General features: G+C 48.4%; 5 protein-coding genes across 21 annotated transcripts in view; 3 read left to right on the top strand and 2 right to left on the bottom strand.

Annotated features, from left to right (window-relative positions):
- The window catches only part of LOC146752209 (uncharacterized), a 59,755-nt gene that overhangs the window by 14,090 nt on the left and 22,077 nt on the right, over window positions 1-23,588 (top strand). For 2 of the 17 annotated variants that reach the window (XM_085532993.1, XM_085532991.1), the window contains exons 3-12: window positions 12,431-12,451; window positions 12,551-12,571; window positions 12,797-12,932; window positions 13,044-13,064; window positions 13,162-13,182; window positions 13,290-13,310; window positions 13,408-13,428; window positions 13,542-13,562; window positions 13,662-13,682; window positions 13,789-14,845. The exons of 3 other annotated variants lie outside the window; for them this stretch is intronic. In XM_085532993.1, the coding sequence (XP_085389119.1) occupies window positions 12,431-12,451; window positions 12,551-12,571; window positions 12,797-12,932; window positions 13,044-13,064; window positions 13,162-13,182; window positions 13,290-13,310; window positions 13,408-13,428; window positions 13,542-13,562; window positions 13,662-13,682; window positions 13,789-13,871 (387 nt within the window). In that variant the 3' untranslated portion in view covers window positions 13,872-14,845. Of the gene's footprint in view, window positions 1-11,792; window positions 12,324-12,430; window positions 12,718-12,796; window positions 12,933-13,043; window positions 13,429-13,541; window positions 13,563-13,661; window positions 13,767-13,788; window positions 14,846-23,588 lie in introns of those variants that run through there. 12 more of the 17 variants (XR_014940905.1, XM_085532999.1, XM_085532996.1 and 9 more) reach the window with 12 other exon arrangements.
- LOC146752210 (uncharacterized) overlaps window positions 1-23,588 on the bottom strand; it is a 44,596-nt gene that overhangs the window by 5,715 nt on the left and 15,293 nt on the right. The window lies entirely within an intron of this gene.
- Window positions 3,068-6,546, top strand: LOC146752213 (myelin-oligodendrocyte glycoprotein-like). The gene is made up of 4 exons (XM_085533019.1): window positions 3,068-3,223; window positions 3,577-3,918; window positions 4,281-4,388; window positions 4,707-6,546. Exons 1-4 carry the CDS (start codon window positions 3,124-3,126, stop codon window positions 4,766-4,768), a joined length of 612 nt encoding a protein of 203 aa, XP_085389145.1. The 5' UTR covers window positions 3,068-3,123; the 3' UTR covers window positions 4,769-6,546.
- On the top strand, window positions 9,701-11,780 carry LOC116654145 (myelin-oligodendrocyte glycoprotein-like). Its single transcript, XM_085533022.1, has 4 exons — window positions 9,701-10,002; window positions 10,355-10,696; window positions 10,987-11,091; window positions 11,425-11,780. Exons 1-4 carry the CDS (start codon window positions 9,903-9,905, stop codon window positions 11,484-11,486), a joined length of 609 nt encoding a protein of 202 aa, XP_085389148.1. The 5' UTR covers window positions 9,701-9,902; the 3' UTR covers window positions 11,487-11,780.
- On the bottom strand, window positions 18,249-19,805 carry LOC146752212 (class II histocompatibility antigen, B-L beta chain-like). The gene is made up of 6 exons (XM_085532882.1): window positions 19,651-19,805; window positions 19,293-19,562; window positions 18,925-19,206; window positions 18,719-18,829; window positions 18,619-18,642; window positions 18,249-18,545 (listed from the first exon to the last, which is right to left on the bottom strand). Exons 1-6 carry the CDS (start codon window positions 19,778-19,780, stop codon window positions 18,532-18,534), a joined length of 831 nt encoding a protein of 276 aa, XP_085389008.1. The 5' UTR covers window positions 19,781-19,805; the 3' UTR covers window positions 18,249-18,531.

Genomic DNA, 23,588 nt, shown 5'->3' with positions numbered 1-23,588 from the left:
GCAGTGACACGATGGTTTGGTGCCACCACTGTGAGCTGGGCTGGGTAATGAGAAGGGCACAGAGAGATGGTGAGATGTTGGCTGTGTGAATGTGGGGGCGTGGAGCAGCACAGGGTGAGTTGGTGTGTGCTCCATCCCATGTTGAAGCACTGGAGAGGGAGCAGGAGGGAGTGGGGAAGGATTCCTGGGGGGGAGCCCACTCACAACATGTGGTGGAGGTGGAGAAGAGTCAGAAATTCTACCTAAAATCACACATTTCTTGAAAGAAACAAAGTGAAAGCCAAGCAGGGCTGGTTGCTGGGCTTTGGTCCTCCCTGCCCAACAGCTGCTTCCTAGCCCCACAGCTACACCTGTGCCAGGCACAGTAGCCCCACAGGACCCCTACCTGATCCCAGATGGAGGAGATGCAGAGCCACTAGATGAGCCAGGAGGTTCCTCCAGGGATGGGAGAAACTGGAGTGTCTGCAGCCTGATGTGAAGCCCATCTGTACTGGAGGAGAGGAGGGGGGAAGGAGTTGGGGAAAGGAGACAGAGGAAGGAGACTGAAGAGGAGATGGTGGAGGAGATGGAGTAGAAGATGGATAAAAAATGGTTAAATGATGAGAAAAGAAGACAGGGAAATGGGGTGGTGAATGAAATGGAGAAGGAGTTGGCAAAGGAGACGATGGAGAAGGGGAAGAAGATTTGGAAAGAAGTTGGGAAAAGTTTGGGAAGGATATGCAGGAAGAAGATGTAGGAAAACAGAAAGGCTCAGAGGGTTACAGCCAGCCGTGGAGGAGGGGATGGGGTCACTCAAACATGAGTTCCATGAGCACAGCCAGCACCGCCTTGGGCAGAGCCGGTGCTCCTCACAGACTGCGGGGCAGAGCAGGTAACTGCAAAAGGATTTCCCCTACAAAGAGCCCCACAGAGACAGAAACCCCTCACCTGAGCTGCAGATACTGCACAGCTACACACAGCTTCTACCTTTGCCCAGTATCTTCCTGTGCCCACCTACTACCTTTGCCCAGCTCCAGACTGCAATAATTCATTCAGAGGAACTTTACCCCTTTGGCAATGGGGCAGACAGTTGGGGACCTCTGAACCCCAACCTCCCATTGCAGCTTCATGCACAGCCCTGGAGCTCTGCAGCCAACCGCTGCATGGAGCCAGGAGAATCATTGCCATGGCACAGCCATCTGGTGTGCTGAATGAGCTTGCTCTGAGCCATATCCAAGTTGTGATGGTTTCTTTGGTCAGTGAGAATTTGTAATTAACCAACCATTACTGAAGGAAGAATCAAATCTTTGCCCCTGTCGCAACCCCAGAGCCACTCTTCCCATGGTGAAGGGTTTGTGGATATCAGGAAGGGTTTGTGGGGAATACGGGAAATGGCTCGGAGCACTCAGTGCATGCTGTCTGGATTGCTTTAATGAAGAAGAGCTGCAATGGCAGGGAGTGAAAGGAGGAAGACTGTCCCCTCGGATGTGTGCTGGAAGCATTTTAGGCTCCAATCTTGTTCAGCAGCACCCTGCTGAGCCACAAGCAGCTGGATGAGCTCTTTGTTAATGGTTACCATCAGCAAAGCGGGATGAGGAGCACATGACTGAACCGCCAGGAGGATCCTTTGGGGCAGCTGTTGTTTCTTTGGGTGTTCAGTGTGAGTGATGTAGGTCATCGTGGAGGAGAGCCCCCCCTCACCCTCCCATTGCCCCTGTGAGCTCAGAGCTCACGGGGTCAGCTCTGAAGAGTGTGGCTGTTCTCATAGCACCAAGAAGTGACATGAAGTGCTGCCATCACTGCATCCCCCCTTGAGGAAGGATGGTGTGTGAAAATTAAATAAAGGATACTGAAAAAAAATTCCATAATTATTATAATAACTTATAAAACCCACACAATCTTTCCTCAAGGGGGAAGCAGCAATGGCAGCATATCATGTCCCATCTTGGTGCTATGAGAACAGCACCACACTTCAGAGTTGACCCCGTGAGCCCCAAAAGGGGTAGTGGGTTGTGGTCCCTCCTCCACGATGACCCCCATCACACAGAACACCCAAAGAAACAACAGCCCCAAAGGCTCCTCCTGGCCGTTCAGCCACGTGCTCCTCATCCCGCTTTCCTGATGGTAACCATTAAGCAAGAGCTCATCCAGCTGCTTGTGGCTCGGGTGGAGCTGCTGAACGATCCTGGAGCCTAAAATGCTTCCAGTACACTTCCCAGGGAATGGCCCTCCTCCTTTCACTCCCTGCCATTACAGCTCTCCTTCAATAAAGGAATCCAGATCGCCTGCACTGAGTGCACCGAGCCATTGCCCACCTTCCCCACAAACTCTTCCTGGTCCCCACGAACCCCTCACCATGGGAAGAGTGGCTCTGGGGTTGCCACAGTGGCAAAGAATCGATACTTCTGGCATTAATGGTTGGTTAATTACAAATACTCATTGACCAAAGAAACCATCACACCTTGGGTACAGCTCAGAGCAAGCTCATGGAGCACACCCCATGGCTATGCTATGGCAATGCTCCTAGTAGCTGCAGAGCTCCAGGGCTTTACATGAAACTGCAGTGGGATGTCAGTGTTCAGAGGTCCCCAACCGTCTGCCCCATTGCCAAAGGCGTAAAGTTCATCAGAGGGAATTACCACACCCTGGAGCTGGGCAAAGGTAGAAGCTGTGCGTAGATGTGAGTCTCCTGCAGCTCAGGTGAGGGGTTTCTGTCTCTGTGGGGCTCCTTGGAGGGGAAATCCTTAGGGGGTCATCTGCTCTGCCTCACAGCCTGTGAGGAGCACCAGCACTGCCTAAGGCGGTGGTGGCTGTGCTCATAGAACTCGTGTTTGAGTGACTCCATCCCCTCCACTGCTGGCTGTAACCCTCTGAGACTTTCTCTTCTCCTACAGCTTCTTCCTGTATATCCTTCCCCAACATTTTCCCCATCTTCTTTCCAAATCTTCTTCCCCTTCTTCTCCATCATCTCCTTTGCCAACTCCTTCTCCATTTCATTCACCACCCCATTTCCCTGTCTTCTTTTCTCATCATTTAACCATTTTTTATCCATCTTCTAGTCCATCTCCTCCACTATCTCCCTCTCAGTCTCTTTCTTCTCTCTCCTTTCCCCAACTCCTTCCCCCCTCCTCTCCTCCAGCACAGATGGACTTCACATCGGGCTGCAGACACTCCAGTTTCTCCCATCCCTGGAGGACCCTCCTGGCTCATCTCGTGGCTCTGCATCTCCTCCATCTGGGATCAGGTAGGGGTCCTGGGGGGCTGCTGTGCCTGGCACAGGTGTTGCTGTGGGTCCAGGGAGCGGCCTTGGGGCAAGAAGTACCCAAGCCCAGCAACCACGCCTGCTCTGCTTTTACTTTCACTTTGGTTCATTCATGAAACGTGTGATTTTGGGTGGAATTTCTGACTCTTCTCCACCTCCACCACATGTTGTGAGTGGGCTCCCACCCCCAGGAATCCTTCCCCACGCCGTCCTGCTCCCTCTCCAATGCTTCAACATGGGATGGAGCACACACCGACTCACCCTGTGCTGCTCCACGCCCCCACATTCACACAGCCAACATCTCACCATCTCTCTGTGCCCTTCTCATTGCCCAGCCCAGTTCAGGGTGGTGGCACCAAACCTTGATGTCACTGCCAACGTGGGACAGGATGTTGTGCTGCGCTGTCATTTGTCCCCTTGCAAGGATGCCCGGAGTTCAGACATCAGATGGATCCAGTATGGGTCTGCTGGCCTTGTGCACCACTACCAAAATGGATTGGACCTGGAGCAGATGAAGGAATATAAAGGGAGGACAGAACTGCTCAGGGATGGCCTGGCTGATGGAAACCTGGATCTGCGCATCACTGCAGTGAGCTCTGCCGATAGTGGCACATATAGCTGTGTTGTGCAAGATGGTGATGGATATGCAGAAGCTGTGATGAACCTGCAGGTGTCAGGTCAGTGGCTGGGATGTCCATGGATGGAGAGCTGCCTTTGAACAAGCAGCTTTTGGAAGAGGTTTGGGCTGAATTACACCATGAGATTCTGGAGTTGCAGTGGGCACACGGTGTGATTTGAGGATGGATCTGCATGGATGAGGTTGTTGGGTTGGGCTTGTGGGATGGGTTTCTTCGTGTCTCTGTGGCAGTGGGCACACGATACTGAGCTGCTCCTCCACCAGTGCCAAGCTGCTGTTGCTGCCATTGTGCGCCACTGCTCCCTGGTTGCTGCCCCTTTGGGTTCCCTGATCTCCCAATGCTGTCTTGCTTTTCCACTTAAGGGAATGTAAAAGGAACCCTTTTCTTGAGTTTTTTTCCAGATCCCTCTCCCCAGATCACCCATCCCTGGAAGGTGGCTCTGGTTGTGGTCGTCACACTTCTGGTTGGGTCATCTGCTGTCATCATAGTTTTTCTCCATAGAAAGCAAGGTGAGCTGAGAGCAGAGGGGACGGAGCGCAGGGAGGTGTTGTGCAGGGACAGGGATGGTCGGGGTGGTGCTGAGCTCTGCTCCATGGAGCTACACAGGAGGAGGAAGGGGGATTTTTCCTGAGATTCCCATATTGCTTGTTTAATAATGTTTGCCTTTCTTTTGGGAATGGAAAAAGGGGAAAAAGAATAGGGGTGTGGGTGAAAATAGGAACATGGCTGGACTGTGGCGCAGGTGGAAAAGTTCCAGACCCTCTGGAGTCACCCCAACAAACCAAACTGCCCTGCTGACCACCTTTCCCTCTGCTTTTTTTTGCCAGCGGCACAGAGCAGAGAGCTGAGTGAGTCCTTCCAGCCCCTTCCACCACCAAAGTCCCTTTAATGGAACTGATAGAAGACTGCAGAGTGCTGGGTTTATGCCATGGGATCTTTGGGGCACTGGGATGCGTTGGGGCCATTGGGAAGTACTGGTGCTGTGGGATGCACTGGGGTAACGGGATGAGTTGATCCTGATTGATCCACATGGAAAACTCTTGCCCAGTCTGATCCTTCCTATTGGTTTAATTCTTTCTTGGGATCAAAGAAGTCATTGGCCCCTTCCCAGAACAAAAAGATTGGGGTCAGGGCTTGGCAGCAGCCATGGAATCAGAAACTGTTCCTTCTGACCATGCATTTCTTTTGCTTCCATTTTGCAGAGAGAAAAGATGCAATGCTGGGTAAGTCTCCTTCCCCATACTGAGGGAATTCAGGGTCTCCCCATGGCAGCAGCCGTGTGATGAGCAGCTGCCCCCTCTGACCATGCACTGCTTTTCTCTTTCTTTTCCAGCGAAACAAACTGAAAGAATGGGTGAGTTTTCTTTCATAAGACAAACAACTTTGGGTCTTCCTATGGGAAGCAGTTCTCTCTGACCATTTGAAGCCATTGTGCTTGTTTTTTTTCCTTCCTATTGCCTTAATTCCTTCTTGGGACCCAAGTGGTCATTGGCCCCTTCCCAGAAGAAAAAGATCTGGGTACTGGGCATGGCAGCAGCCATGGGATCAGAGGCTGTTCCTTCTGTCTGTGCATTTCCTTTCCTTCTATTTTGCAGAGAGAAAAGATGAAATGCTGGGTAAGTCTCCTTCCTCAAAGTGAGGGAATTTGGCTCTCCCCATGACATCAGCCATGGGATGAGCAGCTGCCTCCCCTGACAACATGGTGCTCTGCTCTTTCTTTTCCAGTGAAACTACCTCCGATGTTGAGTGAGTCTACCTATTTTTTAAAATAGGGGAAAAAAATTATAATTATTTTTTAAAATCCTACTATTTACAATGTTCTACCAGTGTGAGCTGTGGGATGATCTGTTCCACTTATCACACATTATTTCTGTTTTTCCATTGCAGAGAGTAGTGATGCAGAGTTGGGTGAGTCACCCTCCCCAAACCCAAGAGATTTAGGAACCTCCCATGGGATCAGCCATTTGATGACTGTCTGACTCTTTTCACTGTGCTTTTCTCATTTGTTTCTTTCACAGATACACTGGCCAGAAAACTGGGTGAGCACTCCCTCCCATATAAGAAAAAGGGGGCTCTGCCTGTGTGAGCCGTGGGATGAGACGTTCCTCTCATCGTGCATTGGTTTTCTCTTTCTTTTCCAGTGGAAATGACAAATAAATTCAGTGAGTCTTCTTTCCCAAAACAATGGACCATGGAGTTTGCCATGGGATGAGAAGCTACCAAATCTCATCACACAGAGATGAGGTTTTGCAGACATTTGAAATTTCTTTTTTGCAGACGTTTGGAATTCTCAGCTGAGTAAGTTGCAATTACTAAACAGGGAATTCAAGGTCTTCCCAAGGGACTACATATGGGATGAAAATTCCCCTCACCCGGCATTGCATTTCTCTTCCATTTCCAGAGATGCACTACAGAACTATAAGTGAGTCTCCCCTCCCAAACTAAAAACACCAGAGACTGCCTGTGTGCACTGTGGGATGAGATGTTGCTCTCATCACACACTGTTTCTGCTTTTCCCTTGCAGGTTCACGTGCTTCAGAGTTGAGTAAGTCACTTTCCCTGCACTGAATGAATTTGGGGTCTTCCCACGGGATCAGCCATGGGATGAGCATCTCACCATTCTCATCATGCTTTTATTGGTTTATTTTGCAGAGAATCAAGTTGCAGAACTGGGTGAGTCCTTCCTCCCAAATTAAAAATGCTGGGGTCTCCCTGAGTGACCAGTGGGATGAAATGTTGCTCTCATCGTGCACATTTCTGCTTTTTCTTTCCAGAGATAAGTAATACAGTCTTGGGTGAGTCTCCCTCTCTTAATCAAATTGATTTGGGGTCTTCCCATGGGATCAGCCATGCAGTGATAATCTGACCCTTTGTATCAAGCACTGCTTATGTCTATCTTTTGCAGAGAAACGAGCCGTAAGATTCTGTGAGTTCAACCTCATTTGAATTTGATGAAAAAAAAAGGTTGGTTCTTTCTGTGTGAGCTGTGGGATGAGATGCTCCTCTCACCATGCACTACTTTTCCTTTTCTTTCCAGTGGAACGAAACAGAGCAGTTGGTGAGTCTTCTTCCCCAAACCCAAAGAATATGGGGTTTCTCATGGGAAGACAAGCAGACCCACCTCACAATGTGCTGCTTACTTCTTCATTTTGCAGAGATGCAGGGATCACCACTGGGTAAGTTGCAGTCACTGAACTGAGGGAATCTGGGGCCTTCCCAAAGGACTGCGTATGGGATGAAAAACCCTCTCAGTCCATGCACTGCTTTTCTCTTTCTTTGCCAGATAAAGACTGTAAAAAGATGGGTGAGTCTCCCCTCCAAAAACTCTGGGATCTTCCTATGGGAGCTGTGGGATGAGATGCTCCACCCATCACACACTGTTTCTGCTTTTCCTTTATAGATTCAATTGTTGCGGATCTGAGTGAGTCTCCCTCCCTGTACTGAAGGAATGTCCGTTCTTCCCATGGGATCAGTCATGGGATGATCAATTGAGCCTTCTCATCACGTGTTTCTTTTTTGTTTCTTTTGCAGAGAAACACACTGCAGAAATGGGTGAGTGCTGCCTCTCAAAGTAGAAATAAAAGGGCATCTGCCTGTGTGAGTTTTAGGTTGAGCTGTTCCTCTCATCATGCATTGTTTCTGCTTGTCTTTGCAGAGAGAAGGGATGCAATGTTGGGTGAGTCTCCCTTCCAAAATCAAAGAGATTTGGGGCATTCCCACACGATCAGCCATGGGGTGATCATTTGACCCTTCTCATCTTTTTACTTCTATTGCAGAGGAACAAGTTGCAAAGCTGAGTGAGTGCTCCTACCCAAATTAAAAAGAACGGGTCCAATCTGTGTCAGCAGAAGGGATCACTTGTTGCTTTTCTTTCTCTTTTGCAGTGGAACAAACTGAAGCATCTGGTGAGCCTTCCCCAACCCAAAGCAATGTGGGGTTTCCCGTGGGATGACAGGCTGTCCCACCTCAGCATCTGCTGCTTTTTTGTTCCAGAGGAACCATCTAAAGAAGAGGACGGAGAGACGAGCAGTGCCTATCAGTAACCACAGGAGTTCAGCTTCATAGACCACAGATTGCACAGGATACCGAACCCACAATAAGTCCAAGCCAGCAAGGAAACCCACAGCAGGACCAAGAGGAGCCAGTGTTTATATTGAGTGAGAACCCTGCAGTTCTGTGAGCCAAAGCTGCCCCAGGGAACACCGAGATGAGGATGTAAGACCTCCAACTCAAATCCAATTGCAAGAGAATAACCATCCTAAGAAAGAACACAGAAGGAAGGCAGAGAGCCTGGATAAGATACAGTCACATAGGGAAATAATATGGCTATGTATCAGGGTTTGTGGACATCTAAGCAATATCTAACACTTTGGGATACATAAGAATGCACAGAGGGAGAGAACTGCTTTGGGTGCTAACACCATTCTCTATTGTAATATAATAAAGGAAACCTGCTGGTGGTTATCAATCACTGATTGTTATCCATTACTGGGGGTTTGGTTCCATGGCTGAGTCTTCATTCTGGCACCAAAGCAACGTGGGCTCCATAGGATAACAAGCCGACCCTTCTCACCATGCATTACCTTCCCAGCAGAACAAGGTTAAAAAGGAAGAAAAGAAATTAATAGCAAAAAAATACACAAAACCAAGAAAATTAAATAGAGGATATTTTAAAAAAAATCTATAATTATAACAATAACTTAAGAAAAGCCTCACCATTCTGCCTCAAGGGGGGGAGCAGCGATGGCAGCCCATCGTGTCCCATTGCAGTGCTATGAGAACAGCCCTGCACTTCAAAGATGACCCCATGAGCCCCAAAAGGGGCTGGGGGGGGGGAGGGTCTCTCCTCCACAGTGACCCCCAACACTCACATTGTCCGCCCAAAGAAACAACAGCAGCTGCAAAGGCTCCTCCTGGCGCTTCAGTCGCCTGCTCCTCATCCCGCTGTGCTGATGGTAACCATTAACCAAGAGCTCATCCAGCTGCTTGTGGCTCGGCTGGGAGCTGCTGAACGAGCCTGGAGCCTAAAATGCTTCCAGCACACATCCCAGGGGACGGCCCTCCTCCTTTCACTCCCTGCCATTACACCTCTCCTTCATTAAAGCAATCCAGACTGCATGCATTGGGTGCTCCGAGCCGTTGCACACCTTCCCCACAAACCCTTCCTGGTCCCAGAAACCATTCACCAGGGGAGTAATGGTTCTGTTGTGTAGGAGGAAAGATTTGATACTTCCTGCATTAATGGTTGGTTAATTACAAATTCTCATTGACCAAAGAAGCCATCACAACTTGGGTACAGCTCAGAGCAAGCTCATTGAGCACACCCCATGGCTGTGCCATGGCAATGCTTCTCCTGGCTCCATGCTGCTGGTGGTGGTTGCAGAGCCCCAGGGCTGCGCGTGAAGCTGCAATGGGAGGTTGGGGTTCAGAGGTCCCCAACTGTCTGCCCCATTGCCAAAGGGGTAAAGTTCCTCTGAATGAATTATTGCAGTCTGGAGCTGGGCAAAGGTAGTAGGTGGGCACAGGAAGATACTGAGCAAAGGTAGAAGCTGGGCGTAGCTGTGCAGTTCCTGCAGCTCAGGTGAGGGGTTTCTGTCTCTGTGGGGCTCCTTGTAGGCGAAATCCTTGGGGCGTCACCTGCTCTGCCCCGCAGCCTGTGAGGAGCACCGGCACTGCCCAAGGCGGTGGTGGCTGTGCTCATGGAACTCGTGTTGGAGTGACCCCATCCCCTCCTCTACTGCTGGCTGTAACCCTCTGAGCCTTTCTGTTCAACTACAGCTTCTTCCTGCATATCCTTCCAAAACTTTTCCCAACTTCTTTCCAAATCTTCTTCCCCTTCTTCTCCGTCATCTCCTTTGCCACCTCCTTCTCCATTTCATTCTCCACCTCATTTCCCTGTCTTCTTTTCTCATTGTTTAACCATTTTTTATCCATCTACTCCATCTCCTTCACCATCTCCTTCTCAGTCTCCTTCCTCTCTCTCCTTTCCCCAACTCCTTCCCCCCTCCTCTCCTCCAGTACAGATGGGCTTCACATCGGGCTGCAGCCACCCCAGTTTCTCTCATCTCTGGAGGACCCTCCTGGCTCATCTCGTGGCTCTGCACCTCCTCCATCTGGGATCAGGTAGGGGTCCTGTGGAGCTGCTGTGCCAGGCACAGGTTTTGCTGTGGGGCCAGAAAGCAGCTGTGGGTCAGGGAGGACCCATGCCCAGCTCCCAGCCCAGCTTGGGTTTTGCTTTCACTTCAGTTCATTCATGAAACGTGTGATTTGGGGTGGAATTTCTGTCACTTCTACACCTCCAGCACCCATGATAGGGCTCCCACACCCCCAGGACTCCTTCCCAACTCCCTCCTGCTCCCTCTCCGGTGCTTTGACGTGGGATGGAGCACACACCGACTCACCCTGTGCTGCTCCATGCCCCCACATTCACACAGCCACCATCTCACTATCTCTCTGTGCCCTTCTCATTGCCCAGCCCAGCTCACAGTGGTGGCACCAAACCTTCGTGTCATTGCCTACGTGGGACAGGATGTTGTGTTGCGCTGTCATTTGTCCCCTTGCAAGGATGCTTGGAGCTCAGAAATCAAATGGATCAAGTACCAGTCCTCTGGTCTCGTGCATCACTACCAAAATGGAGAGGACCTGGAGCACATGGAAGAATATAAAGGGAGGACAGAACTGCTCAGGGATGGCCTGACTGATGGAAACTTGGATCTGCGCATCACTGCAGTGACCTCTTCCGATAGTGGGTCCTATATCTGCATTGTGCAAGATGGTGACGCCTATGCAGAAGCTGTGCTGAACTTGGAGGTGTCAGGTCAGTGGCTGGGGTGTACACAGATGGAGAGCTTCCTTTGAAAGAGCAGCCGTTGGAAGAGGTGTGGGCTGAATTGCCTCATGGATTGCTGGAAATGCAGCAGGCACACATTGTGATTTAGGGATGGATCTGCATGGATGAGGTGGTTGGGTTGGGTTTCTGTGATGGGTTTCTTCGTGTCTCAGGCTGTGCTCCCTGGTTGATGGCCCTTTGTGTTCTGTGAACTTGAAAAGTCTGTGTTTCCACGTATGGGAATGAAAAAGGAACCCTTTTCCTCTCGTTTTGTCCAGATCCCTTTTCCCAAATTAACCATCCCTGGAAGGTGGCTCTGGCTGTGGTCGTCACACTTCTGGTTGTGTTATTTGTCATCATTGCTTTTCTCCTGAGAAAGCAAGGTGAGCTGAGAGCAGAGGGAACAGAGCACAGGGAGGTGTGGTGTAGGTACAGGGATGGTCGAGGTGGTGCTGAGCTCTGCTCCATGGAGCTACAGAGAAGGAGGAAGGGGGATTTTTCCTGAGATTTCTGTATTTCTCTTTAAAAAATGTTTGCCTTTCTTTTGGTATTGAAGGAAGGTGAAAAAGGAAAGGGCTGTTGGTAGGACCACAATAATGGATAATAATGCATAATGGCTGGACCATGTGGCAGGTGGAAAGGCCCAGACCCTCTGGTGATGTCCCCCAAATCCAAGCTGCCCCGCTGACCATATCTTCCTCTGCTTTGTTTTCCAGTGGGACAGAGCAGAAAGCTGAGTGAGTCCTTCCAGCCCCTTCCACCGACAAAATACCTGTAATGGAACTGATAGAAGACTGCATAGTGCTGGGTTTATGTCATGTGCTGGACCATGTGATATTTGGGTCCTTGGGATGTGTTGGTGTTGTGGGATGCATTGGTGTAATGGAATATGTTGATCCTGACTGGTCCACATACAAGCTCTTGCCCTATCCATTCCTTCCTATTAGTTTAATTTCTTCTTAGGACCAAAGTGGTAATTAGCTGCTTCACAGAACAAAATGATTTGGGGTCTGGGCGTGGGAGTAGCCTTGGGATGAGTATCTCATCCCTCTGAGCATACTTCTCCTTTTCTTCTGTTTCACAGAGAGAAAAGATGCAGCATTTGGTAAGTGTCCTTCCCCAGTCAGAAGGAAAACACAGTCTCCCCATGGCATCAGCCAGGTGATGAGAAGCTGCCCCCTCTGACCATGTACTGCCCTTCTCTTTCCATTCCTAGTGGAACAAGATCTGGAATTGAGTGAGTCTCCCAATCCTTTAATTCTTTTAAAAATGCTCTTATTCTGGGAGCTGTGGGATGAGCAGTGCCTCTCATCATGCATTCCTTCTGCTCTTCCTTTGCAGAGCAGAGGATTGCAAAGTTGGGTGAGTCTCTCTCCCCAGACCACAGAGATTTGGAGTGCTCCCACAGGATCAGCCATGGGATGATCATCTGACCCTTCCCGTCATGTGTTTCTTACTTGTTTATTTTACAGAGAAAGAAGCGGAAAAATTGGGTAAGTTCTCGCTCCCATATTCAAAAAAACAAAGGGGTCTGCATGTGGTAGATGTGTGATGTCATTCCTCATCACGTGTTTTTTTTCTTTATTTTTTGCAGAGAAAGAGAATTCATCACTGAGTAAGTTGCAGTCATTGAACTGAAGGAATTTGGGGTTTACCCAAGGGGCAGCATATGGGATGACAAATCCCCTCTGACCATGCTCTGCTTTTCTCTTTCTTTTCCAGAGGAAAAATGTGAAGAGATGGGTGAGTCTCCCCTCCCAAACTGAAAACATTGGGTTCTTCCTGTGTGAGCTGTGGGATAAGATGTTCCTCTCATTATGAGTTGCTTTTCTCCTTTTCCAGCAAAAAAATGTGAAGCAGCAGGTGAGTCTTTTTCCTCATACCAAAGCAATATGAGGTTTCCATGGGAGGACAAGGTGTCCCATATCATTGTGTGGTGCTTTATCTTTCTTTTCTGCAGACAAAGAGAATTCATCACTGATTAAGTTGCAGTTGTTAAACTGAGGGAAATTGGGGTCTTCACAGCAGGCTGCATTTGGGAAGACAAATACCCTCTGACCATGCACTGCTTTTCTCTTTCTTTTCCAGAGCAAAAATGTGAAGCAGTGGGTGAGTCTTCTTCTCCAAACCAAAACTATACGGGGTTTCCATGGGATGACAAGCTGTCCCACCTCATTGTGCGGTGCTTTTTTCTTTTCCGCAGAGAAAGAGAATTTATCACTGAGTAAGTTGCAGCCACTGAACTGAAATAATTTGGGGGGGGTGTTCCCAAGGGGCTATATGTGGGATGACAAATCCGCTGTGACCATGCACTCCTTTTGTCTTTCTTTTTCAGAGGAAAAATGTGAAGAGACGGGTGAGTCTTCTTCCCCCAAAAAAAGCTATATGAGCTTTCCGTGGGATCACAAGCTGTCCCACTTCATTGTGCGGTGCTTTTTCTTTCTTTTCTGCAGAGAAAGAGAATTCATCACTGAGTAAGTAGTAGTCACTGAACTGAGGGAATCAGGGGCCTTCCCAAGTGGATACATACAGGATGACAAATCCCCTCTGACCATGCACTGCTTTTGTCCTTCTTTTTCAGAGAAACACAGTGAAGAGATGGGTTAGTCTTCTTCCCCAAACCAAAGCTATACGAGCTTTCCATGGGATGACATGCTGTCCCACATCATTGTGTGGTGCTTTTTCTTTCTTTTCTGTAGACAAAGAGAATTCATCTCTGAGTAAGTTGCAGTCATTTAATTGAGAGTATCTGGGGTTTTCCCAAGAGGCTGCATGTGGGATGACAAGTCCCCTCTGACCATGCACTGCTTTTCTCTTTTTTTTTTTTTTCCAGAGCAACAGTGTGAAGAGATGGGTGAGTCTCCCCTCCCAAACTGAAAACATTGGGGTCTTCCTGTGTGAGCAGTGGGATGAGATGTTCCTCTCATCATGCATTTCTGCTTTTCCTTTGCAGGGATGATGAAGGCAAAGAAGGGTGAGTCTCCCTTGCTGAACCAAACAGGTCTGGGGTCTTTTCATGGCATCAACTGTGGGATGATAACCTGAGCCTTCTCATCATGCATTGCTTATGTGCTTTTTAGAGAAACACTTTGTAGAACACGGTGAGTATTCCTTCCTCCCAGCCCCCGCAAAAAACCACGGGGATATTCTGACCTGGGGATGAGATGTTCCCCCCATCATGGACTGCTTTTCTCATCTCTATCCACTAGAACAAACTGAAGAATCAGGTAAGTCTGCTCCTCTGAACCAAAGGAATATGTAGTTTTCTACAGGATGACAAGCTGTACCATCTCATCACTTGTTACTTTTCTCTCACTTTTCCATTGGTAGAAACTGAAGAATCAGGTGAGTCTTCCCCAACCCAAAGCAATGTGGGGTTTCCCATGGGATGACAGGCTGTCCGACCTCAGCATCCATTGCTTTTCTCTTTATTCTCCAGAAGAAACATCCAGAAGAGGACTGAGAGACGAGCAGTGCCTATCAGTAACCACAGGAGATCAGCTTCATACACCACAGATTGCACAGGATACTGAACCCATGGAAAGTCCAAGCCAGCAACGAAACCCACAGCAGGACCAAGAGGAGCCAGTGTCTGTATTGAGTGAGAACCCTGCAGTTCTGTGAGCCAAAGCTGACCAAGGGAGCACCAAGCTGAGGATGTGCGACCTCCAACTCAAATCCAATTGCAAGAGAATAACCATCCTAAGAAAGAACACAGGAGGAAGGCAGAGAGCCTGGATAAGATACAGTCACATAGGGAAATAATATGGCTATGTATCAGGGTTTATGGACATCTAAGCAATATATTACACTTTTGCATACTTACGAATGCACAGAGGGAGAGAACTGCTTTGGGTGCTAACACCATTCTCTTTTGTAATATAATAAACAATACCTGCTGGTGGTTGTCAGTCATTGATTGTTATCCGTTATTGGGGGTTTGGTTCCATGGCTGAGTCTTCATCCTGGCACCAAAGCAACGTGGGCTCCATAGGATAACAAGCCGACCCTTCTCACCACGCATTGCCTTCCCAGCAGAACAAGGCTAAAAAGGAAAAAAATAAATTGATAGCCAAAAAATACACAAAACCAAGAAAATTGAGGACACTTTAAATAAAACTATTATTATAACAATAACTTCAGAAAAGCCTCACCATCCTTCCTCAATACAGAAGCAGAGATGACAGCTCTTCGTGTCCCATCGTGGTGCTATGAGAACAGCCCTGCATATCAGAGCTGACCCTCCGAGCCCCACAGTGGGTGGGAAGGGAGGGGGCTCTCCCCCCCAAAACGACCCCTATCACTCACATTGAACGCCCAAAGAAACACCAGCCATGAAGGTTCCTCCTGGTGGTTCAGCAGCCTGGGCCTGATTCCAACCCATTAAGCCCAGACCTCATCCAGCACCTTAAAGCTCTGCCGAGCAATAGCTGAAGAAGCTCAGATCTTAAAATGGTTCCACCTCCTTAAACCGCCCACCGTCCCGCCCCATATGGGGGCGAGGCCAAAGAGAGGGGTTGGAATTACCCTTTGATAGCGGGTGGGAGAAGCGGCTGAATTTGGAGGTGGTTTTGCACATGGTCTCTGGGAATAAGGGCTGCAAAGGAGAGCTGAGCAGCTGCTTTGCAGGCAGGCAGGACCCACTGGTTGTGAGGAAGGGAGAAGTGATCTGTGAGGGGATGCAAAGTGTGCTGTGAGCTGAAAGAAGTGTGCAAAACTGGGGTGAGAAGCATGAAGAAAGGCAGTAAAAAGGAGTGACTTCCCAGCAGGGAAAGGAAAGGAAGCTGCTTCCAGGTGCTGGCAGCAAAACTGCAGCATCCTGCATGGGAAATCTGCTGCTGGGCATCTCCCCTCACCCCTTCCCCATCTGCCCTGCAGCATCCACGTGGAAATCCCCCACTGAAAAAGCCCATTTGATGACCATTTCTTTTTACATTCAGCATCAGACGGACACAGGCAACAGGTTGAGGTCAGCAGGGAGGTTTTGGGGTTCTGTCTTCTTGCTTGAGCCTGGCTTTGATTCAAGGGGGATAATCCCATTGCAAGGGGAGGGGGGTGTTTAACTGCAGGTAATAATAATGAGTGGTAATGGGAGGTGATGTGATTGCTTGGGGGGTGGGGGTGGGAAAGCTGTGATTTTCCCCATAGACTGGGGCTGATGTAGCTGTTCTTGTTGTTTATTTATGGGGGGAGGGCCATGGGGAGTTTTTTACCCATATATTAAACTGCCTTTATATTCAGTCCTCTCTTATTGCCTATCTCTGGCAATGATGGGACTTCTCCTTGTTGTCTTCTGCATGACAATCATAACCACAGAGAGAGATACTGTGTTTCCTTTCACTCACTGCAATGAGTTTTAGCACCCAGAAATGGAGACTTCATGGGTCTCTGCTTGTGGGGTGCTGCTGATGGGGGCAAGTTTTGCTTTGCAGGTGAAGTAAAAGCACCAGAATGGAAGAAATGCGGGAATATCCCAACTTTGGGGACACAGAACGGAGCAGGAGGGAAGGTAACAGCAGAGCCATGCTCTGAAAACACCTCTTTGTTAATATTGTTATTAATTACTTTTTATTTATGCAATTCTATGATGGTTTCGTTGTCATTAATTATAATTAACCCACCCTGAGGCATTATTTGGGGAAAAAAAGGCATTTTGGGGGGTTTGCTGCTCACACCTGGGCTGCGTTGTTGACCCATAGGAGGTCTCTTCTCCCACAGGTCCCAGCCATAGGCCATGCGTTACCATCCCGCTCACGTTGGCAGCGCTGTCCGCGGTGCTGCTCATCACTGCTGTTGCCTTTGCAGGTGAGTGCTGAGGGTTCCAAAAAGCAGAGAAAATCCTTTGGGGTCATTGTGTGCATCCCACCTTGGGATCTGTGCCTTCAGAATACACAACCACAGGGCTGTGCCCTATGTAGGATCATCTGTGCCCCTACAACCATATACAAGGAGCTGTGCCCTATAAGTGTAGGGCATCACAGTGGGCAGGAAAACATTCCTCCACAAGACCAACCCCATCTCTGGGGCTTCTTTGCACCCGGCCTTGCCTTGAACTGGATTATTTAGCAGAAAAATGGGCCATTTCTATGCGGGTTATCCAAGAACAAGAGATGCTGGCACGAATCTCAACAAGCCCAAAGGTCTGGAGGACCAAAAGAACTCTTTTCTCACCCATTACCAACTGATAATTCCACCTGAGGGCACTTTTAGGCTGGAAATCTACACTGGCAGCAGTTTGGAAGGTGCAGCTCCTGCCATTTCTCATCCCTTTGTCTCTGTCCATGGCAGTGCAGGCATTCCAGCCCCATCCCCAGCCCTGTGCTCAGTGTCCCTTTGACTGGATTGGATTCAGAGGAAAGTGCTACCGCTTCTCAGAGGATGAAAGCAATTGGACTTCCAGCCACAACAACTGCTCTGCTCTCGGTGCTTCCTTGGCTGTGTTGGACAGCACTGAGGACTTGGTGAGAGGGACACAAAAGAGCCACCAATGGATCTTGTCCTCTTGGGGGCTTCTTGGCTGCTCTGTCAGTGTTTCCTTTCTGGTTTCAGGCTGAGGAGGTGGATGGTGGTTTCCTTGAGGGTAGGTTGGTCCACTGCTCCAAATTCAAGGGGAAAAGGATACGTCTGGCTATAAAACTATCAAGCAGCCACTCTGCCTTAACGATGATGAGCTTCAGTAATGGATTGGGCCATTTCAAGTACTGAGATCAGTGGCTGAAAGGGTTCTGCAGGCAATGGAACATCCCAAAGCATCCCATCATCTGTTCCCTCTCCTCTCTTTGCAGAGCTTTCCAATGAGACACATAGGCAGCTCCCCACACTGGGTTGGCCTCACACGGGAAGGCCAAGAGCATCCATGGCAATGGCTGAACTGCTCTCCTTCATCACACCCGTGAGTTCCCATCCTTGTCTTGGAAACTGCAGCTTTTCCAGCCATGAAATGTCCATTTCTGAGCCTCGGGAGCATTTCTGGTGCTGCTTTATGGGGTGAGGAGATGTGGGGAAGGTGCTTTGCACCACTTGGAGTTGTACAAGTTCATTCAGCAGCAGAAGTGGGGCAGGAAAAAGAGATTCCCATTGACTTCATCGTTTTCTCTTTGGTTTCACCACTGCGATTCCCCACCACCTGAGCTCTGTCTGTGTGTGTCTGTCTGTCCATCCATCCAGGTTCCAGGTGCAAGGCGATGGTCCCTGTGCATACCTGGGGGAAGCTGGGCTCAGCTCCTCCCACTGCAGCCAGCGCAGGAATTGGGTTTGCACCAAACCCGCCTTGCAAAACCCGAGCAAGAGCTTCTGCATCAGCACCTGAGCTGCTCCCGGACCCCAACACGCCGTGCGAGAAGGAAGAAACCAAGGCAAAGAGCTCCGCTTTCAGCTGCTCTCGGAAGCAACGGGAGGGCAATGCGCTCCTCCAGCCCAAGTCCCACAGTGCCGCCTATGGGGCTGCGCGGAACAAAGCAATGATGATTGCTCACGGGAAACGCTTCTTCTGTTCTCTCCTCCACTCCTACGTGTACAACAGACCAATTCCTTCTGGCCATTTGATGCAATAAAAGAGTATATTTGGTGAAAGGATCCAAACCACCTTCTGGGACTGAACGGAATAGAAGAGCACAGACCGCCCGCTTCCTTCCCCTGCCGTCGCACAACAGAAGGTCCCCATGGATGTGCAGACAACGGGACAGAGTCGGAGCGGCTTCTTCTTGGGGAGGGCACGGAGCGGGCGCTGCGGCGTCACGGGGAGAGTGTGGGGGGGCAACACGAGGGAGAGCCGCGGCCGGGAGTGCGGGGGGTGCCGGTGGAGCGGCTCGGCGGAGCAGCAGCTAATTCAGCATCCCTGCGGGGAGACGGGCAGAGCTGAGCCCAGCTCGGGGCCGGGAATAGGAAGAGGAAAAGGAACGGGACGTTACCTGGAGCGGTGGCCACGGGTTGCCCTGAAACACAGCGAGACGAGGTCAGAGCGGTCGTAACCCCCCTCCCATAGACTCAGCCCCGCTCCCCAGCGCTCACCTTTCTGACTGCGCAGGAACATGAAGAGCCCCAGCGCCAGGAAGACGAGCCCCAGCACGAAGCCCCCCACGCCCGTCAGCATTTTGCTCCTGCCCGCGTCCGACGGCGGCTCTGCGGGGACCAAGGCGGGGGCTCAGCGCCGGGGGACGACGCTCCGCCCTTCCCCCCTTCCTTCTCCCCTTCCTCATCCCCGGCTCGGGCCTTACCCCAGGGCTGGCTGATGCCTTGCGGCAGGCTGGCGTGCTCCACCCGGCACTCGTAGCTGTCCCCGCGCCGCGGGACGGTCTCCAGCACCACCAGCACCTGGTACGTCCAGTCCCCGTTCTGCATCACGTCCGTGGACACCACGCGCTCCGTCTCCTCCCTCCCGTTCTGGAACCACTTCACCTCGATCTCCGGCGGGTAGAAGCCCGTCACGTAGCACGCCAGCCGGTCGCTTTCGCCCAGGGAGCCCGACTGCAGCGCCGAGACCCTCACCTTGGGCTGCACTGCGGGGCACGGCGGGAGCGCTGCGGACCGACCGCCACAGCGCGGCGCCTGCCCGTCCGTCCGCGCTGTGCCCCGCCGCACTCACCGCTCCTCTGCACCGTGAAGGACTCCCCAATCTCGTAGGCGACCCGGCAGAACGTGTCCACTAAACCCCGTGAATACTCCGTATACTCGGTATCGCTGTTGAAGTCCTCAGCCCAACTCTCTCCCATCGGTGTATCGGCCACAAATTTCCCCACGTCGCTGTCGAAGTGCATGTACTGCTGCCGGTTGTAGATGTACCTATCTACAAATCTCACCCGCTCGGTGCCGTTGAGGAAGTGGCACTCCGCTATAAAAGACCACTGGAAGAACGCTGCGGGCAGACGGCACGGTCAGTGCTCACAGCCGCTCCCCACCAGAACCCTCGCCCCCTCCCCGTCCCCGCTGCCCCCCAAGCTCACCCGAGGGCCGCGTTCCGTAGGCAGACCGGGCTCCCAGCGCCAGCAGTGCCACCAGCACGGCCACCGCCGCCGGGACGCGCCCGCTCCCCATGGCTGCTGCCGCCCGGCGATGGGGGACCCGGCACACCATGGCACCAACGAGCCCTGGGCGGGGAGGGCCAATGAGCGGCCGCGGCGAGGGGGAGGCGTCACTCGTTTCCAGGCAGAGTTGGGCGCAGCGGGGCTCCCTCTGACTCACTGTCCCCATCCCACCGCTTTAAGGGGGTCCCCACGCCCCTCGTCCCACCCGATGGTCTGTAGAATCAGAGACTACACGTTCTTCTGTCACCAATCACCAGGTCAAGACCAATAACTACATACAGACACTAATTTTGTGAACAGTAAAAAAAAGGCTTCTTTATTGCCTCGTGGTGTTTGTTTATAAACAGGCCCTACTTCGTGCACACTCCTATAAGCTATGCATAATATTATCCAATCACAGAGCAGGGGTGGTCCTGTCACATCACAGCCCGATTATTCACGCACGCCTACTACAACATCTCTCCCTCCCCATGATCCATAAAGCCTTGCCCCGTTACAACAGGAACGCAAATTCTAACCCTACTATCTTATCATATATCATGATGCTTATGAAATTATTAATTTTATAATACAATAATAAAAAAAAATACAATGGCAGATGATAAATGCATACAATGGCAGATGATAAATGCATACAATGGCAGATGATAAATGCATACAATGGCAGATGATAAATGCATACAATGGCAGATGATAAATGCATACAATGGCAGATGATAAATGCATACAATGGCAGATGATAAATGCATACAATGGCAGATGATAAATGCATACAATGGCAGATGATAAATGCATACAATGGCAGATGATAAATGCATACAATGGCAGATGATAAATGCATACAATGGCAGATGATAAATGCATACAATGGCAGATGATAAATGCATACAATGGCAGATGATAAATGCATACAATGGCAGATGATAAATGCATACAATGGCAGATGATAAATGCATACAATGGCAGATGATAAATGCATACAATGGCAGATGATAAATGCATACAATGGCAGATGATAAATGCATACAATGGCAGATGATAAATGCATACAATGGCAGATGATAAATGCATACAATGGCAGATGATAAATGCATACAATGGCAGATGATAAATGCATACAATGGCAGATGATAAATGCATACAATGGCAGATGATAAATGCATACAATGGCAGATGATAAATGCATACAATGGCAGATGATAAATGCATACAATGGCAGATGATAAATGCATACAATGGCAGATGATAAATGCATACAATGGCAGATGATAAATGCATACAATGGCAGATGATAAATGCATACAATGGCAGATGATAAATGCATACAATGGCAGATGATAAATGCATACAATGGCAGATGATAAATGCATACAATGGCAGATGATAAATGCATACAATGGCAGATGATAAATGCATACAATGGCAGATGATAAATGCATACAATGGCAGATGATAAATGCATACAATGGCAGATGATAAATGCATACAATGGCAGATGATAAATGCATACAATGGCAGATGATAAATGCATACAATGGCAGATGATAAATGCATACAATGGCAGATGATAAATGCATACAATGGCAGATGATAAATGCATACAATGGCAGATGATAAATGCATACAATGGCAGATGATAAATGCATACAATGGCAGATGATAAATGCATACAATGGCAGATGATAAATGCATACAATGGCAGATGATAAATGCATACAATGGCAGATGATAAATGCATACAATGGCAGATGATAAATGCATACAATGGCAGATGATAAATGCATACAATGGCAGATGATAAATGCATACAATGGCAGATGATAAATGCATACAATGGCAGATGATAAATGCATACAATGGCAGATGATAAATGCATACAATGGCAGATGATAAATGCATACAATGGCAGATGATAAATGCATACAATGGCAGATGATAAATGCATACAATGGCAGATGATAAATGCATACAATGGCAGATGATAAATGCATACAATGGCAGATGATAAATGCATACAATGGCAGATGATAAATGCATACAATGGCAGATGATAAATGCATACAATGGCAGATGATAAATGCATACAATGGCAGATGATAAATGCATACAATGGCAGATGATAAATGCATACAATGGCAGATGATAAATGCATACAATGGCAGATGATAAATGCATACAATGGCAGATGATAAATGCATACAATGGCAGATGATAAATGCATACAATGGCAGATGATAAATGCATACAATGGCAGATGATAAATGCATACAATGGCAGATGATAAATGCATACAATGGCAGATGATAAATGCATACAATGGCAGATGATAAATGCATACAATGGCAGATGATAAATGCATACAATGGCAGATGATAAATGCATACAATGGCAGATGATAAATGCATACAATGGCAGATGATAAATGCATACAATGGCAGATGATAAATGCATACAATGGCAGATGATAAATGCATACAATGGCAGATGATAAATGCATACAATGGCAGATGATAAATGCATACAATGGCAGATGATAAATGCATACAATGGCAGATGATAAATGCATACAATGGCAGATGATAAATGCATACAATGGCAGATGATAAATGCATACAATGGCAGATGATAAATGCATACAATGGCAGATGATAAATGCATACAATGGCAGATGATAAATGCATACAATGGCAGATGATAAATGCATACAATGGCAGATGATAAATGCATACAATGGCAGATGATAAATGCATACAATGGCAGATGATAAATGCATACAATGGCAGATGATAAATGCATACAATGGCAGATGATAAATGCATACAATGGCAGATGATAAATGCATACAATGGCAGATGATAAATGCATACAATGGCAGATGATAAATGCATACAATGGCAGATGATAAATGCATACAATGGCAGATGATAAATGCATACAATGGCAGATGATAAATGCATACAATGGCAGATGATAAATGCATACAATGGCAGATGATAAATGCATACAATGGCAGATGATAAATGCATACAATGGCAGATGATAAATGCATACAATGGCAGATGATAAATGCATACAATGGCAGATGATAAATGCATACAATGGCAGATGATAAATGCATACAATGGCAGATGATAAATGCATACAATGGCAGATGATAAATGCATACAATGGCAGATGATAAATGCATACAATGGCAGATGATAAATGCATACAATGGCAGATGATAAATGCATACAATGGCAGATGATAAATGCATACAATGGCAGATGATAAATGCATACAATGGCAGATGATAAATGCATACAATGGCAGATGATAAATGCATACAATGGCAGATGATAAATGCATACAATGGCAGATGATAAATGCATACAATGGCAGATGATAAATGCATACAATGGCAGATGATAAATGCATACAATGGCAGATGATAAATGCATACAATGGCAGATGATAAATGCATACAATGGCAGATGATAAATGCATACAATGGCAGATGATAAATGCATACAATGGCAGATGATAAATGCATACAATGGCAGATGATAAATGCATACAATGGCAGATGATAAATGCATACAATGGCAGATGATAAATGCATACAATGGCAGATGATAAATGCATACAATGGCAGATGATAAATGCATACAATGGCAGATGATAAATGCATACAATGGCAGATGATAAATGCATACAATGGCAGATGATAAATGCATACAATGGCAGATGATAAATGCATACAATGGCAGATGATAAATGCATACAATGGCAGATGATAAATGCATACAATGGCAGATGATAAATGCATACAATGGCAGATGATAAATGCATACAATGGCAGATGATAAATGCATACA

This window comes from Coturnix japonica, unplaced genomic scaffold (genome assembly GCF_054131305.1).
Source record: "Coturnix japonica strain WE unplaced genomic scaffold, WE-NBRP24 Scf050, whole genome shotgun sequence".
Lineage (NCBI taxonomy): Eukaryota > Metazoa > Chordata > Aves > Galliformes > Phasianidae > Coturnix > Coturnix japonica.
Note: the sequence above shows the minus strand (reverse complement) of the source record. Positions and strands in the feature narration are given on the sequence as shown.